Genomic DNA, 14,662 nt, shown 5'->3' on the forward strand with positions numbered 1-14,662 from the left:
TTAAGCCCAAGGACATAATTAGATTTTTAATAAGGCCAATTTGATTTCATCATGGGCCAAATTAAAGTTTAATTATGTTTAAGAATTTATTTAGGTTCAATTGAAATATTTAATTAGGTGTAAGAACTTAATTATACTTTAAATGAGTCAAACTAATTTTATTAGGGGTTTAATTAGTGAAAAATTAAGTTTTGGAACCCAATTTAGGCTTAATTGAGAATATTGAAATTTTAGGAGACTAAATTTAATTTTTACCAATTCAATTGACTGAAATCAGGGGTAAAATTATAAGAAAATCAAAATTTTATGGTAAATTAGGGGTTAAATTAAAGAAATTCGCAGCGAATAACTATTTTAAAAAAGGCATCGAACTTTGGGGACCCAATTGACTAAAAATCAGGAGTGAAATTGAAGAAAATTAAAATTTTAACCGTCAATTGAGGGTCAATTTATATAAATCTAAAACTAAGGACTAATGTGAAAAGACGCTAAAATCTGGGGCTGAAGTTGAAGTTCGTTAGAGGCAAAATTGCATAAAATTAAAAGTTTGAAGTCAACCAGGAGTGTAACTAAGAGAAATCAGAAATTGAATGACTAAATTGAACTTTACCAAAACGACGTCATTTTGGTTACTATTCATCCTCTTCTTCAATTTTTCTCTGAAAAGACTGCTCAGAGGGCTACTTTGCAGGTGCATTTAATGCCTCTACCCTTCATCAAATTTAACAAACTTGCACGATTGACACCACAGCGGCTGTGGCGCAACCCAAAAAGGCCACCTTAGGCAACCTTTAACTGTCAAATTTGACAATTCATGATGACCACTTTGAACCAACGATTGGGATCTTACGGGGTTGAATCAAAGGCCAAGATTTGACACCATAAAAGACAACATATCCTTATTCCACCTCCTATAAATAGGGGTGGATTTCATGGCCTGATGGAAAAGAAATGCGAGTCCAAATTTAGCTAAAATTCAGCCTCCTCCTAGTTTTTCCTTTCCAAGCCGACAGTTCTCTCTCTCTTTTTTATCTCTTCGCCACCTCTTCAGCCATTTTCACCTTAGCATTGATGTGACCAAGAGTAGCCCAACCTTTCCCACCAACCTATTTGCTCACCGGTAATAATGACATCCACCACCACCATCGTCAACTTCTTCTTCTTATCAATCAGCCCTCTACACCATGACAATTGTTGTTTCTTCCTCCAACTCCAACCTGAGCCACTAGTTAGACCTCCTAATCACAACTAAAACTCTTGCGCCAAGTGAGCTTTTTCTTTCATCCCTCATTCCCCCCCCACGCCGACCTCTTAATCACAACTGAAACTCTTGCGCCAGGTGAGCTTCTTCTTTCATCCCTCATCCCCCCCCCCGACCTGCAACCATTTCGGTTGTATGCAAATGTGAACATTGATTCAAGTTCTGTAAAAATAGTTAACCTTTGAGATGGGCTAGACCTGTTTTGACTCAACCCATATGGACTTAGCCCACCTAAAAAAAAAGAGAAAGAAGTTTGTTGGGCTGTCAGTCAGCCTATCTTGGCTTGGTCCGGCCTAGTTAGCTAGGTCGAGCCTAGCCCAATATTTTAATAATAATAATAATATATAATATTAAAAGGAAAAATTCTAAGGGTTATTTCAAAAAAATTTGTGATTTTCTCGCTTATTTTTCCAACAATTTTGCATAATATGGAGTTGTATATTTACACTGTAAGATACAGATATGGTATTAAAATACCCGGTTTTCTCCGAAATGTTTCTAAAATTTTTATAAAAAATTCAAAAAAAAATCTAAAAATTTTTAAATTAATTTCCTTTTTTTAAAAAAAAATATTTTCGTACATACAACCAAATCCTAAAAGTTTTCTAAGCATACTTTTATAAAATAAATAAAAAAGACAAAAATGCATCTTTTTCATGTTTTGAAATGCAAAAATGGATATCATAACTAATTTCTGATCATTCTTAGGGTTTGGCTAAAATTTCAAAAATCCTTCAACAATTATTTTGTTCACTTTATATTTAAAATGTTATGGTTTAGCTGTAAACTTTAATATTCAGGGATGTAAAACTACACAGTAGAATATACCCTCATGTATTAAAGATACAAAATGCAAAATAAATGTAATGTTAAAATTTAGACCTTAGAATGGTTAGGATTTAACCCGATAAGGTAGAGGCTTCCACACGAAAAGAGATCTACCTTGAATCTTAGAAAAATACCAACGAATAGAAACTTGACCTAGAAAGAATAATCAAACAACAATGCATCTTACCTCAGGTAGGGTGCACTGAGGGTGATGCGTCTTCCCCTTGTACAATCAGTCCCTTACCCGGACTCTCGCAGACCATTAGATTTTCTAGTAACCTTAATACTAGGTGACGACTCCTGAACCTTATAATCATAATTTTATAATTAAACCTAAAACCCCTTTGCTACTCCCAATACCTCTCAGGAGGCATAAAGTGTGTCATTCGACGTCGCCCCGCGATAGGATGGCGACTTTACTAGGGAACACCTTGTCTAATTGGATTATGCTTAGCTTATTTGATTATTTGCATATTTGTTTTTGGTCTATTTAATTCTAGCTCGTATTTTTGCTGCTTTAGCATGCATTTTTATACTGCTCATGCATAAGTGCATCGGGTATGGATTAATGCCCTCATACATTTTAATTTTGTGAATAAACCTATTTTTAGGTTAAATGGAGAGTAGTGGTCTGCCTCATGACTTTTAGTCGAGGTTCAGATTCATGAAACTTCTAACTATAAACTGAGTATTTACTCGGTAATGACGGTCACACTATGCCTCAACCATTCCTTGTAAACCTCTATATTGTTTTCATGTAAGGTAATCACTTAGCAGTTCATAGACCTTTTTTGAGACCAGGTAGAAAGCCTACCCTTTATGTAATGGTCTAAAACCTGCCTTTAGGATCAAGACAGACCTTACCAGTAATCCTAAACTCTGTAGGATTTTCTAAGCTAAAACCATGACTTTTCTAAAAAGAGTCTGAGATTATCGAATTGTGGGTCTTCGCCATTCATATTTGATGTGCATGTACTCACATTTGCATCTATATACATATATATATTCATTTTAAATAACATACATACATGCATCAGGTTGAAATATAGGTCCCCAAAGAATTCTAATCCGCAAAGTCTACAACACCCAACTTCGACTAAGAAATATGAAAGATGAAGAACGTGCTCATTATGATGCTCATTTCCAAGAAGAGTTGGAGTCTCTAAAAGTTAATGTGACTAGCCTTATTAACTTTCTCAAGCAAACACTTAGAAATACATTTGGCGAAGGTCCTTCCAATCGACCTGTCACCTTTGTTCAGACCCCAACAATAACTCAGCATGAAGAACGAATGGGCAAACATAATCAGGAGCCTCAGCACAATCCAGCATTTGTATAGTCAACATCGGCACTAGCCCCTGCAGTTATAGATGCATTTGTCGATGAGTCCCACAAGACCAAGTCATATAATGATATTGATCAAGATAAAATGGCAGCACTGAAAGCCAAAATCAAGGTTATTGAAGGGGAAAACTTGTATGACCTAGTACGGGCCGTAAAAATGTCTAGTCCCGAATGTAGTTGTACCAAAGAAATTTTATGTTTCCAAGTTTATCAAATATACTGGAACTCAATGCCCCATGACTTATCTCAAGTCCTATTACAATAAAATGACAGAATGAGCACACAATGAAAAACTATTGATGCATTTTTTTCAAGATAGTTTGAGTAAGGAAGCATTGAGTTGGTACATAAGATTGGACAACACAAAGATCCAGAGATGGAAAGATCTAGTGAATGCTTTTATCAAGCAGTACAAGTACAATATGGATATTACAACCTACAGAACCAGTTTGTCCAATCTGAAAAGAAAAAAAAAAGATAAAGAAAGCATAAAGGAATATGCCTAGAGATTGAGAGATCTAGTTGCTCAGGTGCATCCCTCACTTTTAGATAAAGAACTGGTTATTTTATTTGCCAACATGCTCAAGGCGTCATACTACGAGCATATGATGGGTAGTTTGGCATGCTCAAGGCATCGTACTACAAGCATATGATGGGTAGGTTGACACAGCAATTCAATAATGTTATGGTAGTAGCTGAGCGTATAAAGCAAGGGGTCAAAAGTGGTAGAATTTCTGCACCTGTCAAGAAAAGGGGCTTCGAAGGAAAAATAAAGAAGGTCGACCATATTGAAGGTGGTTACAAGGGTAGGAAAAACCAATTCCAAAACTACCACACTTCATCTCAAATTGTCAACATCAACTCCCTATTTCTTACTAGAAAACCTAAGCCCCAAAACTTTCAAGCCAAAAACCAAACTGAAAATTTTCCAAAGAAAAATTACCAACGAGACCAAGAACAACTACCCCCACTACCGCTGTCTTTGAATGAAATGTATCAAAAGCTACTAAGCATTGTACATATAACTCCTAAACCCCTAACATCTCTACAGCCACCTTATCCTAACTCGTACAAGCTTGACCTTACCTGCGAGTACCATATTGGTGTTGCAAGACATAGCATACATATGTGTTGTGCCTTCAAGAAGAAGCTCATACAGTTGATTAAAGTTGGGTGAATAACGTTTGAAGAAACTTCAAACGTAAGTATGAACCCTCTACCCAATCATGCTTCGAGTAGTGGATAAGAAAATGCACTAAAGGTGGAATGCCTAGGAAAATTAAAAGCACCAATAGTAATAGCAGGGAGCGAAGAAGGCGGCATGAATTCTTGAGGGACTTGAATTTCTACCATAATTTTATATCCACACCATCAATGAGATCACCGCAAGAGCTTTCATGAGGAGTCTACTCCTATTATATATTATCTTTTGTTTGATCATGTATATTTTGACCTATTTTAGTCTTGTCGACAACTTGGATGATCCCATGTTTTCACAAGAATTTTTAGAAAATCAAGGTTTTAGTACAAAAACATAAATTAAATTGGTGTTTGTTCTAACAGACAAGTTCTGAAAATTCAAATAATATCCTAATAAGGTGACTATACACCTAGAAAAACTTGAAGAACAACCTGAACACCATAAGATGACTTCAAAACTGAATTTTAGCTGAATGAATAATGACAAATCATTTTGTATATTTGCATGAAAGAAAGCAAAGCTAAATGCATGCGTTTGAAATGAGGGAAGGTCATCTTTGATAATCCTTTCACAATACTAAAAAAATTCATTGCAGTCCCCTCTTGAGCCTAATGTATTTTTCTTGAAAAATAATATTGACTATAATCACACCCCACACTAGGAGGCAAGTGCGAGAAATATACAAAAAGATCTTCAATGATTAAAGGTGCCCAAATAAAACTAGGGGCATGAAAGAATTCAAATGGTCCAAATGGTTTGAGCATTTCACAAAAATAACTAATATGATGATGCTCAAAACCAAATGAAGAAAACAAAGAGAAAAGGCCCAAGCTCGACACTAGGGGCCACGATGGACCATTTTGCAAATCAATTCCAAGGTCCAGAAATCCATGGAAAAAAAAAGGTCAGGAAACAAGCATTAGTGATCCTTAGTCTTGAAATCTCTTAAACATCTTCTAAGCATATAAATATATCGACAGAATAAAAAAAATAAATTTGTTTTGGCGCACTTTGTCCATCGATATATTTATTACTGACAGTCTATAAATTACCGATGAGATTTTTTTCACAGACTGTTTCTTTTCGTGAGTCCATCGGTAACATACATACCAACAGACTGCTAATGTAAACACTGATAAAAATTTACGTTAGTAAAAATATTAAATCTGGTAGTGAAATGCATTATTTTCTAACTTATTTTCTTTGATATGTCCAAAGACCATAAAATAAATTTCATCTCATTTTTTATTATACAACTAAACATATTAATATATTTTACTTAAAAATATTTAACAAGGCTATATGTCTATAATGTTATATTTAAAATATTTATATTATATATATTGTTATATTTTATAAAATAAACTATATATAAAAATATGATATAATAAAAAAAATTTCCACCATTACACTTTTTATATTTTTTTTATTGTAAGTTATTTGGTTGTTATATTTAATACTATATATATATATATATAAACTTAAAAAAAATAAAATATTAATAAGTGATTTTCCAATTTATTTTTTTATAGCATAACTAGAAAAATATTTTTAATATATTATCTATGACATTATTAAACATTAAAAAATAATTTACTTATATAAAAACTACTTTTTAAAAAGAAATATTTTATAACAAATAAACAAGTTAGTGTTTTTATGTAATCGGCCATGTTTCCAAATTTAGTGGCTAGACAATGTACAGCATTACTCAGGTATCGACGGAGGGTAGTTGAAGCGAACATCAACATTCCAAAATTATTGGTAATGCATCTGATTAAGTCTGTGATCCCCTTCAATTTAATTTCAAATATTATTTTAATATATTTTTAAATAAAAAATACTTTAATACACAATCTCTCCCGCAATCTAGAAAAGATCTCCCGTAATCTAGAACAGAAACAGTCATCTCGAGCATTAAAGGGGGAGCAGCATGAACCCGACCTGGAGGAAAAGAAATGGACGGTGGTTGAAATATTTATTGAGGAAAGGTCAAGTTCCAATTAAAGTGACATGGAAAACAATAAAAGCTTCCCAGCAGAGAGGTTGGTTCTAATTAGGTGATCCATTTATGAACTTTGCTGACGCAGCTTCACTCGTTTCTAGGAGCAGGTCTCGTCGTCATCACGGTGTATGCAATTGTCCAGTTTAATACGAGGGGCTTGGCAGTTGGCATGGCACCTCTATGATGAAGTCCCTTGCCCTCCTCTGCAAATAAGCTCAAGGTAGCTTCCATGAAATCCCTCAATGCTGGAACAATATTTATATGATTTATTTATTGTTTTTTAAAGTATTTTTTATTCAAAAATATATTGATATAATATTTTTTTTATTTTTTAAAATTATTTTTTATATCAGTATATAAAAAACGATCTAAAAACATAAACAAAAATTAAAAAAAACATAAATCTTCCTTAAATATCATTGAAAAGTAATTCCAAATAGATATTTAAATATTTTTTTCTGTGCTAACTCGAGTATTTTTACACCCTTATTAAAGAATGAGACTAGTCCCGTTCGGGATTTGTGGCTACTCCTCTCAACAGGTGTGTTTTCTAGATATCAAACTTGTGTTTTCATCTTTGTAGGGATATAACAATGTGTTAACTACTAGACCAGCACGTCAACTGCTTCTCTTTGGCAGCTGAAACAGCGGCCACACGTCAGCCAAGAAACGGCAGTCCTTTTTTCTTTTTCTTTTTTTCATTTTTAGAAAAGACCGTGCACTGATACCCAACTGCTCGCCAGTTCTAATTTAGGTCCCTAAACTATACTATACTTTATCAAGGGATGAGACCAAAACACAAACCTCCGAGATTTAGGCCCATGAAGAGGCTCAAGTGCTCAATCCACAGAAATCCGGGCCAAAGTCCATAATCCAACAGGCATGGAGCGAAACAGTACACCCGCTTACCCTATTTCTCATGAACTCACTCCCTGTCTCTGCTTGGTTCTCGCCTTCAATTGACACTGATGCCCAATCGATGTTAAAAATGCTGTTAAGAACCATCAGAGATATAAAAAATGGGGGGGAAATGGGTTTCTCGAGCCTCCTTAGAAGATCTTTTTCTGTTCGGAGCAGAACTGTAGTAGACATGGGGGATAAAGATGGAGAACTGAGAGTGTTCATAGTTGCTGGGGAGGTTTCAGGAGACTCTATTGCTTCTCGCCTTATGGCTTCTTTGAAGAAGCTCTCTCCTCTTCCCATTCGTTTTTCTGGCGTTGGAGGGTAAGCAACCACGAGAACGTTTCTTTAATCCCAGTATTAACTTCTATTTGCATTGTCAGAAATTGAAAATGTTACTTTTTTTTTAAAGGCCCAGGATGTCCAAGGAAGGATTGGAATCTTTGTTCCCTATGGAGGATATTTCAGTGATGGGGATGTGGGAATTGTTACCACATCTTAACAAGTTTAGAGTGAGTAGTCATTTTGTTTACTTACTAGAGTCAATGTTAATTGGAATTGAGCGTTACTGTAAACTTTCAGGTAAGGTTGAAGGAAACAATTGAGGGTGCAATTTTGTTTCAGCCTCACGTTGTTGTGACTGTGGATTCCAAGGGGTTTTCTTTTCGTCTTCTAAAGCAGTTGCGAGGTAATATGAACTAGCCTCTCAGTGTTGGCTTCTATACTTGTTTGTGTTGCTTATGTGATGCAAATGTTGTAGGAAAATGGGGAAATGATTTTTGCAGCTAGATATGGTTGGCAAGAATTGAATGGTCCTCTGCATTTTCATTATGTGGCGCCTTCGTTTTGGGCGTGGAAAGGGGGAGAAGCAAGGCTCAAAGGCCTGGCTAATTTTGTGGATCACATCTTATGCATACTCCCTAATGAGGAAGCAGTTTGCAAGTTAAATGGATTAGATGCAACCTTTGTGGGCCATCCTGTCCTGGAAGACATTTTTGAATTTAATTTGGTATGGATTAATCTTCAAACCTTGGAATGTAATCTGGTTTAACTCTTTAATAGAGATAACATATTTAATTACACGTCTTTGAGTTTCCTGTGAAAGTTAAGAGAGATAACATGTTTATTGTTCCAAAAATATGCTAGTTAAGAGAGCATATCTTGTGCATTCATCTACCAACTGCCCATGCTGTCTGAAATGATTACTTAATGATTTGTTCTGGATGTTTCCGATTAAAATTTACTATTGTTGTTGACGTTCTAACATTTATCATGTTTAGGGAAAGCAAGCCTCACCACATGACCTTAAGATAGAAGGAAATTCTGAAGATTTCCGAAGGAAATATGCATTATCTTCAGGTAATACGTTGTGATGAATGGTCTAATTTCCTGTATTTCAAGAGTATTTCTCTACTTCACATTGAACAATGCTTCTTGTTATTATGCCATTATGGTATACATGACAGTTAACTAATAGATATTGATCAATAATCGACATCATGATCAAGCTTTGTTCTTGGATATGCATCTTCACTTTATCCTTCTATAGGTGATTGAAAAATTGTAATGCCTGCTATATGTTCTTAATTATTACTTGGGAGCTGCTCTCTAAATTTTGAAATTTAAGCCTGTTTTAACACCTCAGAAGTTGCATCTTTGGAAGGTGCTGCGGTCATTTCCTTGCTTCCTGGAAGCAGATTGCAAGAGGTCATTCGGATGCTTTCCATCTTTGCACACACTTTTGATCAGTTAAAAGACTCCATTCCTGAATTAATTACCGTGATCCATGTGGCTCCTAATCAGCATGTGGAGAATTACATTGATGGAGTCATTCGTAAGTGGCCTGTGCCTGCTATATTGATTCCTGGGGGACATCAACACCTGAAATATGATGCGTTCAGTGTAAGCTCTTCTGCTCTTCTCATACAGAAAGCATTCATAGTTGAATCAGAAATCTATGACTTAGGAAGCATAAGGGATTGCAGCTGTTGGTGAAAATGGATTGCTTGCATAGTTTCCTTGTCACTTAACTAAAGGATTGCCAGTTCCTAATTGATCTCACTGTCATGGGTGAAATAAGAAATGGAGGAGAGGAGGAGTCAATCTGGCAGAAATTGACCTATTATTAGTGGGAGTATACCGAGGAGTCGGATTAAATACATTGTACACTACTGAAAGAGGGTGGGCACTGCCAGGAGACTTTGAGAAACTTGATTGTGGTTAATAGTGCCACATCTTATATACTGCTTTTTTTTTTGTGTTTTTATTAGAATTTTGGCCCCAATTAGGATCTAAAAGAGGGTATCTAATTTCTCTTTTGGTGTATTCAAGATCAAGATAATTTTGGTAGGGTTTTTTTTTTCCTTCCCAATGTTCAGTTTGCACCTTGAGTTCTATCCTAAATCTCCATAAATTTGAAGAGCCTACATTTGATAGGTGGAATATGTATAAATTATTTCATTCCCATTATTTGATAACACCCTTAAAGCCTCGTTGTTGGAACTGAATTGAATGTCTTGCAGGCCAGCAGGATTGCATTGTGTACTTCAGGAACAGTGGCGATGGAGTTGCAGCTTGCACGCTTACCATGTGTCGTTGCCTATCGAGCCCATATCCTAACTGAATGGTACATTCAATATAAAGCAAAGATACCTTACATTTCTCTTCCCAACATTCTCACAGATTCAGCTATAATCCCTGAGGCTCTCTTTCAAGCATGCACACCTACAAATCTAGCCTCATTGCTTATGTAAGATCTCATTACTCTATGGATATTGATACTTCTATTTTCCTAGTGACTAACTGGATCTAAAAAATAGCAAAGCCTGTGTAACATGATCTTCTGTGAAGTTGGTTCGCAACTATATTTGTAACTTCAGGATAATATGCCTCATTTCAGGAAACTAATGCATAACAAGAGACTTCAAGAAGAACAGATTGTTGCTGCCGAAAATGTAATAAAACTTCTGTTTCCTTCAGAAAGAATTATAAACAACTTGGAAGAACAGATGGGATGGAAATTTCCAAATTGCACCCCAAGTATGATAGCATCATCCACTATCCTAAGCCATGTAAAATCGTGAGGATTAATTTACCTAACATTGTTGTTTAAGTTTAAAATGTCGAGCAAGTGGCTGAAGTCATGAAGGAGTAGTTTTAAGCTGAACTTGCTATTTTGAATGTGAAACTTCTAGGATAAATTTCATTGTCATTCTTCACTCTGAAATATACAGTGTGTTTTTTAGGTTCCATGTATACACATTAATTTCAAATTTTCAATATTGCAAATTCAGGCAACCAGGTGCGTTTGTTGTTATTATTAAATCCAAACTATTTCTTTATTTTGGAGAATGCTTCGTAGGGTGTCTAAAGCAGGGGTGCAAACCTTAACTCAAATTGGACAGTACTTAGTTTTTGGTTCTAGGTATATATGCTTAAAACCTTTGCCTGGGCTGATTTTATGCATGCTAAAAACTGGCATTAATTAATTGTCAATATTACATTTATTCAATAATCAAACTTATGGAGTACATTCAATGTAGGGTTTTTGAATATCATGTCCACAACTAAAATAAAATTATTTTGGAGTCCCTAGGATCTCATTGGACAGATCTAGAGTTATTTAAGGATCTTATCTTTTTCGGTTTTAAATAATTCTTCAAAGGATAGGTTGTCACAAACAAGTCGTTCATTTGTTCGGTCTTCGATGGTAATCCACACGAACTACCCATGAGAAATCTCCTAAACCATTATTTAGAAGAAGAGAGTAATTGTTATGTTTATAGTATTAGCTCTAATTATATGTTTTTGCAGTTTTTATGACTAATAGACAATCTCTAAAAAACAAGAGGTATAATTTATCATTTATAATAAATTAAATTTTTATTAATAATAAAAATATGTATTTATATAAATATAATAATATTATGTATAACCTACCGATATGATATAACTAACTTTCAAATCTATGATAGATTTTGCTAGCATGATGGAGCTTTAAGATTTGCGCTCTATCTCTCTTTGTTTGTTTTTTTAAAAAAAAAAACTTTCAACACACGACATATTGTATCATATCCAATGAAGATAATCTAACTACTATGCATTTTCCATGAAGTCGTCTTGTGCCTTGCAAAGATGAACGACCAAATTGTTAACAATGTTATACAGTAGACCTAAAGCTTCTCTGTCACACACATACACACAGGCGCACACTACGAAGAGAGAGATCATGGCTTCTTCCAAGCTTCAAATGTTATGGAACCAACCACCCCGCAGGACCTACAAGTTTGTTTTCTTCTCTATTCCTAAAACTCTTTTGTTTACTGTGTGGGTATGGAGTTGCAACTCAGTAATTACACTACTTCTGTTCATCCCATGTATAAAAAAACAAGATACATATGTAGTATCGAAAATGGTTCGAATTCTTCTTACTGCTAATTTAAGAACCTCCTTTTGTCTTTGAGCTAACAGATTAAACAGTTCCCATCTTTGATGTTTACTGAGAATAGCACCGAGGCTTAATACAAGTTAGGGGTGAATACTTCATATTTTGGCTATGAAATAAAAATATTTTACTGAAAATTGCTAGTACGACTTTCTATCGTCGTCTTCTTCTTTTTGTTGAAAAATTACGAGCTTTCTTTCCTCAACACGCGCGCGCACATATATATATATATATATATATATATATATATATATATATATATATATATAACCAACACAAACCTAATTTGTTTGAACTTATAGAATGTTCACTGTAACAATGGAGGGGTTAATTATGAACGTTGTTCCTTCTTTATCGAGATTATTTTAGGAACGAGATTCTATTAGTTAAAAGGGAGAAACTTTTGAGCATGAAAGAGTAAGCATTTGTTTCAAATACTGGATGGTTTCTCGTTTGCAACAATTTAAATTTAAAAAAGTTTATCACACTTGAAAGGAAAATATGATCTTCAAGAAAGAATATTAAGTACTCTAATTTTGTCCCTTTTTTTATCAAAACTATAGTTTCGTTTTTGTTGAGTGAGTATCAACAAATACTTCTGCTCGTGCTCTCTAATATAAATATTTTGGATTTGTTTGGCCTATATATAATCAATCATTATTGTGTATAGTTTTTATCAGGGATTGATCAGTAATCCACCATGGTGTTGTCTTTTTTTAGGAAAATTTACAATTAACCTTCTATAGTTTGATTTTTTTATATATAAAAACATGATGTGGATCCATAAACAAGCAGTGGAATTTCAAGAATCATCTGATAAACATGACAGATGCTTTTAGGAACAACAGAGAAAATTAAGGTGCATGAATGGAGGGTTGTAGCATTTGAAATTGTCAGTGTCTCTAATTTGATCTGAAAGACTAATGAGCATTGATCCTCATATTTCTTCGTAGATTGTTTCTATTATTTTATGCAATGTATAATTGAGATCCAAATGCAGTGAAGCGAGAGGATGAACCCATGAGAAATGAAGACGAAGATGCTGTGAAACCATAATGGTGTATGGAAACCTCAGGAGATCCCAAATCGATTGGGACTTCATTTTTTAAAGATGGTTCAACTGAAATCTTAATTGGAATTTTCAATTTTTTTCTGGATCCCAAATCCCAAATTAATTTTTTATTAATTTTTCAAATCTTGAACTTTAAAAAATTAAAATTATTTTATGAATACTCAGCCTCAAATATATTTTTTTATGGCCTACATACACATGGATTGTTTCTTAAATTTTTGATATGAGATAATTATATATAGTCTATATCCACATGAATTATTTCTTAATTTTTTGATGTAGAATAACTATACTATACTTTATATTTTTTTTTATAGCCTACATTCATATAAATTATTTCTTAGCTTTCTAATATAGTATAACTATACTACATTTCATGTCTCATACATTGTGTAAAAACTTTTTCATGTAGGATATTAAAACCCCAAACATAATTTTTTTTCTATCTTTTCGGGTTAATTTGGGTCAATCAGTGTGACCTGGAACCTGTCTCTTTGGCCGAGTCATTCCCCGAACCAGGTTTAATAAATATACATTTTATATTATAAATTTTGTATACATGACCACCTATCACTGGCTTTTTTTTCTTGATTTCCTAATATAGATAGACGTACATTATTACTTTAATAGTGGAGTAGATCCTAAAAAAAAATCATGTGCATTCTTAGGAAGTGAATATGACTTGAAAAAAAAAATTGATTCCAAAAATTTTTGTACTATAGAAAAAAGAAAGGAGATTTCATGTTCCCCACTTTCAAGCGCATTTTGGACGTCAATGTAGGGGAATAATGTGATTTTTACATTTTTCTTAGGATGTGTGAAAATACAACTTGGTCCTTGAAGTTTTTTATTTTTTCATATTTGGTCCCTATAGTTTTATGTTTTACCTTTCAATTCTCAAACTTTTATTTTAATCATGTTTCGGTATTTAGGTTTTAGAGATGAGAAAGAGTTGTCAGAAAATAAAGAGGATATAGAAAGAATTCGACCCGCTATATTCCAACCATAAAAAAAATTAAGCATGGTATCAATGGATTGTCTTGATGATGAAAATCCAATTGTGGTAGTTTTGCCTCTTACAAATGCCAGAAAAAATAGGTTGGGCTGTAAAGATTTTTTGGATTCTTTTTTATTTTTGATTTTTAGTGTGATAAAAAAAAAAAGCGTTTTTTTGAGATTGTAAATTGGATAATTTAGATTCTTACAATGCAAGGGGTGTTTTTTTAATTAAAAATGTTAAAAAATGAGTTATGAGGTAAGAAAAAACTTGCTATAGTTTTTCAACCATTATAGGTGTTCGACAAATTGTTGCAATCATAGTTTTGAAATCCGGCTTGACCCAGCGGGTCGATCCGGGACCCGGGATTGGAACTAGGCCAGGTTGAAGAAAAAAACGAGGGAAGGAAAAACTCAATGTGACCCGGCTGACCTGGCGGGTTGACCCGGCAAAACCCAGTCAAGACCCGGTTGCAAACCAGTTGACTTTTGTTTTTTTTATTTTTTTTCACTAAAACGACGTCATTTTGATTTAAAAAAAAATTGATCCGGTCAAAACCAGGAACCCGGGCCTCGGACCGGACCGGCCACCAGGCCGGGTCTTAAAACTT

At 34.2% G+C, this 14,662-nt stretch overlaps 1 protein-coding gene across 9 annotated transcripts; it reads left to right on the plus strand.

The window, feature by feature from the left end:
• Positions 1-7,433: 7,433 nt before the first annotated feature.
• On the plus strand, positions 7,434-12,001 carry LOC7455967 (probable lipid-A-disaccharide synthase, mitochondrial). 9 transcript variants are annotated; one of them, XR_008057205.1, is made up of 8 exons: positions 7,434-7,863; positions 7,952-8,051; positions 8,122-8,227; positions 8,325-8,548; positions 8,820-8,898; positions 9,167-9,441; positions 10,070-10,288; positions 11,744-11,884. XR_008057205.1 is itself a non-coding variant. In XM_052446765.1 (8 exons), the coding sequence occupies exons 1-8, from the start codon at positions 7,559-7,561 to the stop codon at positions 11,889-11,891; spliced, it is 1,464 nt and encodes a 487-aa protein (XP_052302725.1). In that variant the 5' UTR covers positions 7,444-7,558; the 3' UTR covers positions 11,892-12,001. The 9 variants fall into 9 exon arrangements, 6 of the variants coding, with proteins under 6 accessions (XP_052302725.1, XP_052302726.1, XP_052302723.1 ...); XR_008057204.1 differs by lacking the exon at positions 11,744-11,884 and adding an exon at positions 10,419-10,556; XR_008057203.1 differs by lacking the exon at positions 11,744-11,884 and adding an exon at positions 10,439-10,587 and having other exon boundaries at positions 7,437-7,863.
• The last annotated feature ends 2,661 nt before the right edge of the window (positions 12,002-14,662 follow it).

Source organism: Populus trichocarpa, chromosome 14 (assembly GCF_000002775.5).
Source record: "Populus trichocarpa isolate Nisqually-1 chromosome 14, P.trichocarpa_v4.1, whole genome shotgun sequence".
Taxonomy (NCBI): Eukaryota; Viridiplantae; Streptophyta; class Magnoliopsida; order Malpighiales; family Salicaceae; genus Populus; species Populus trichocarpa.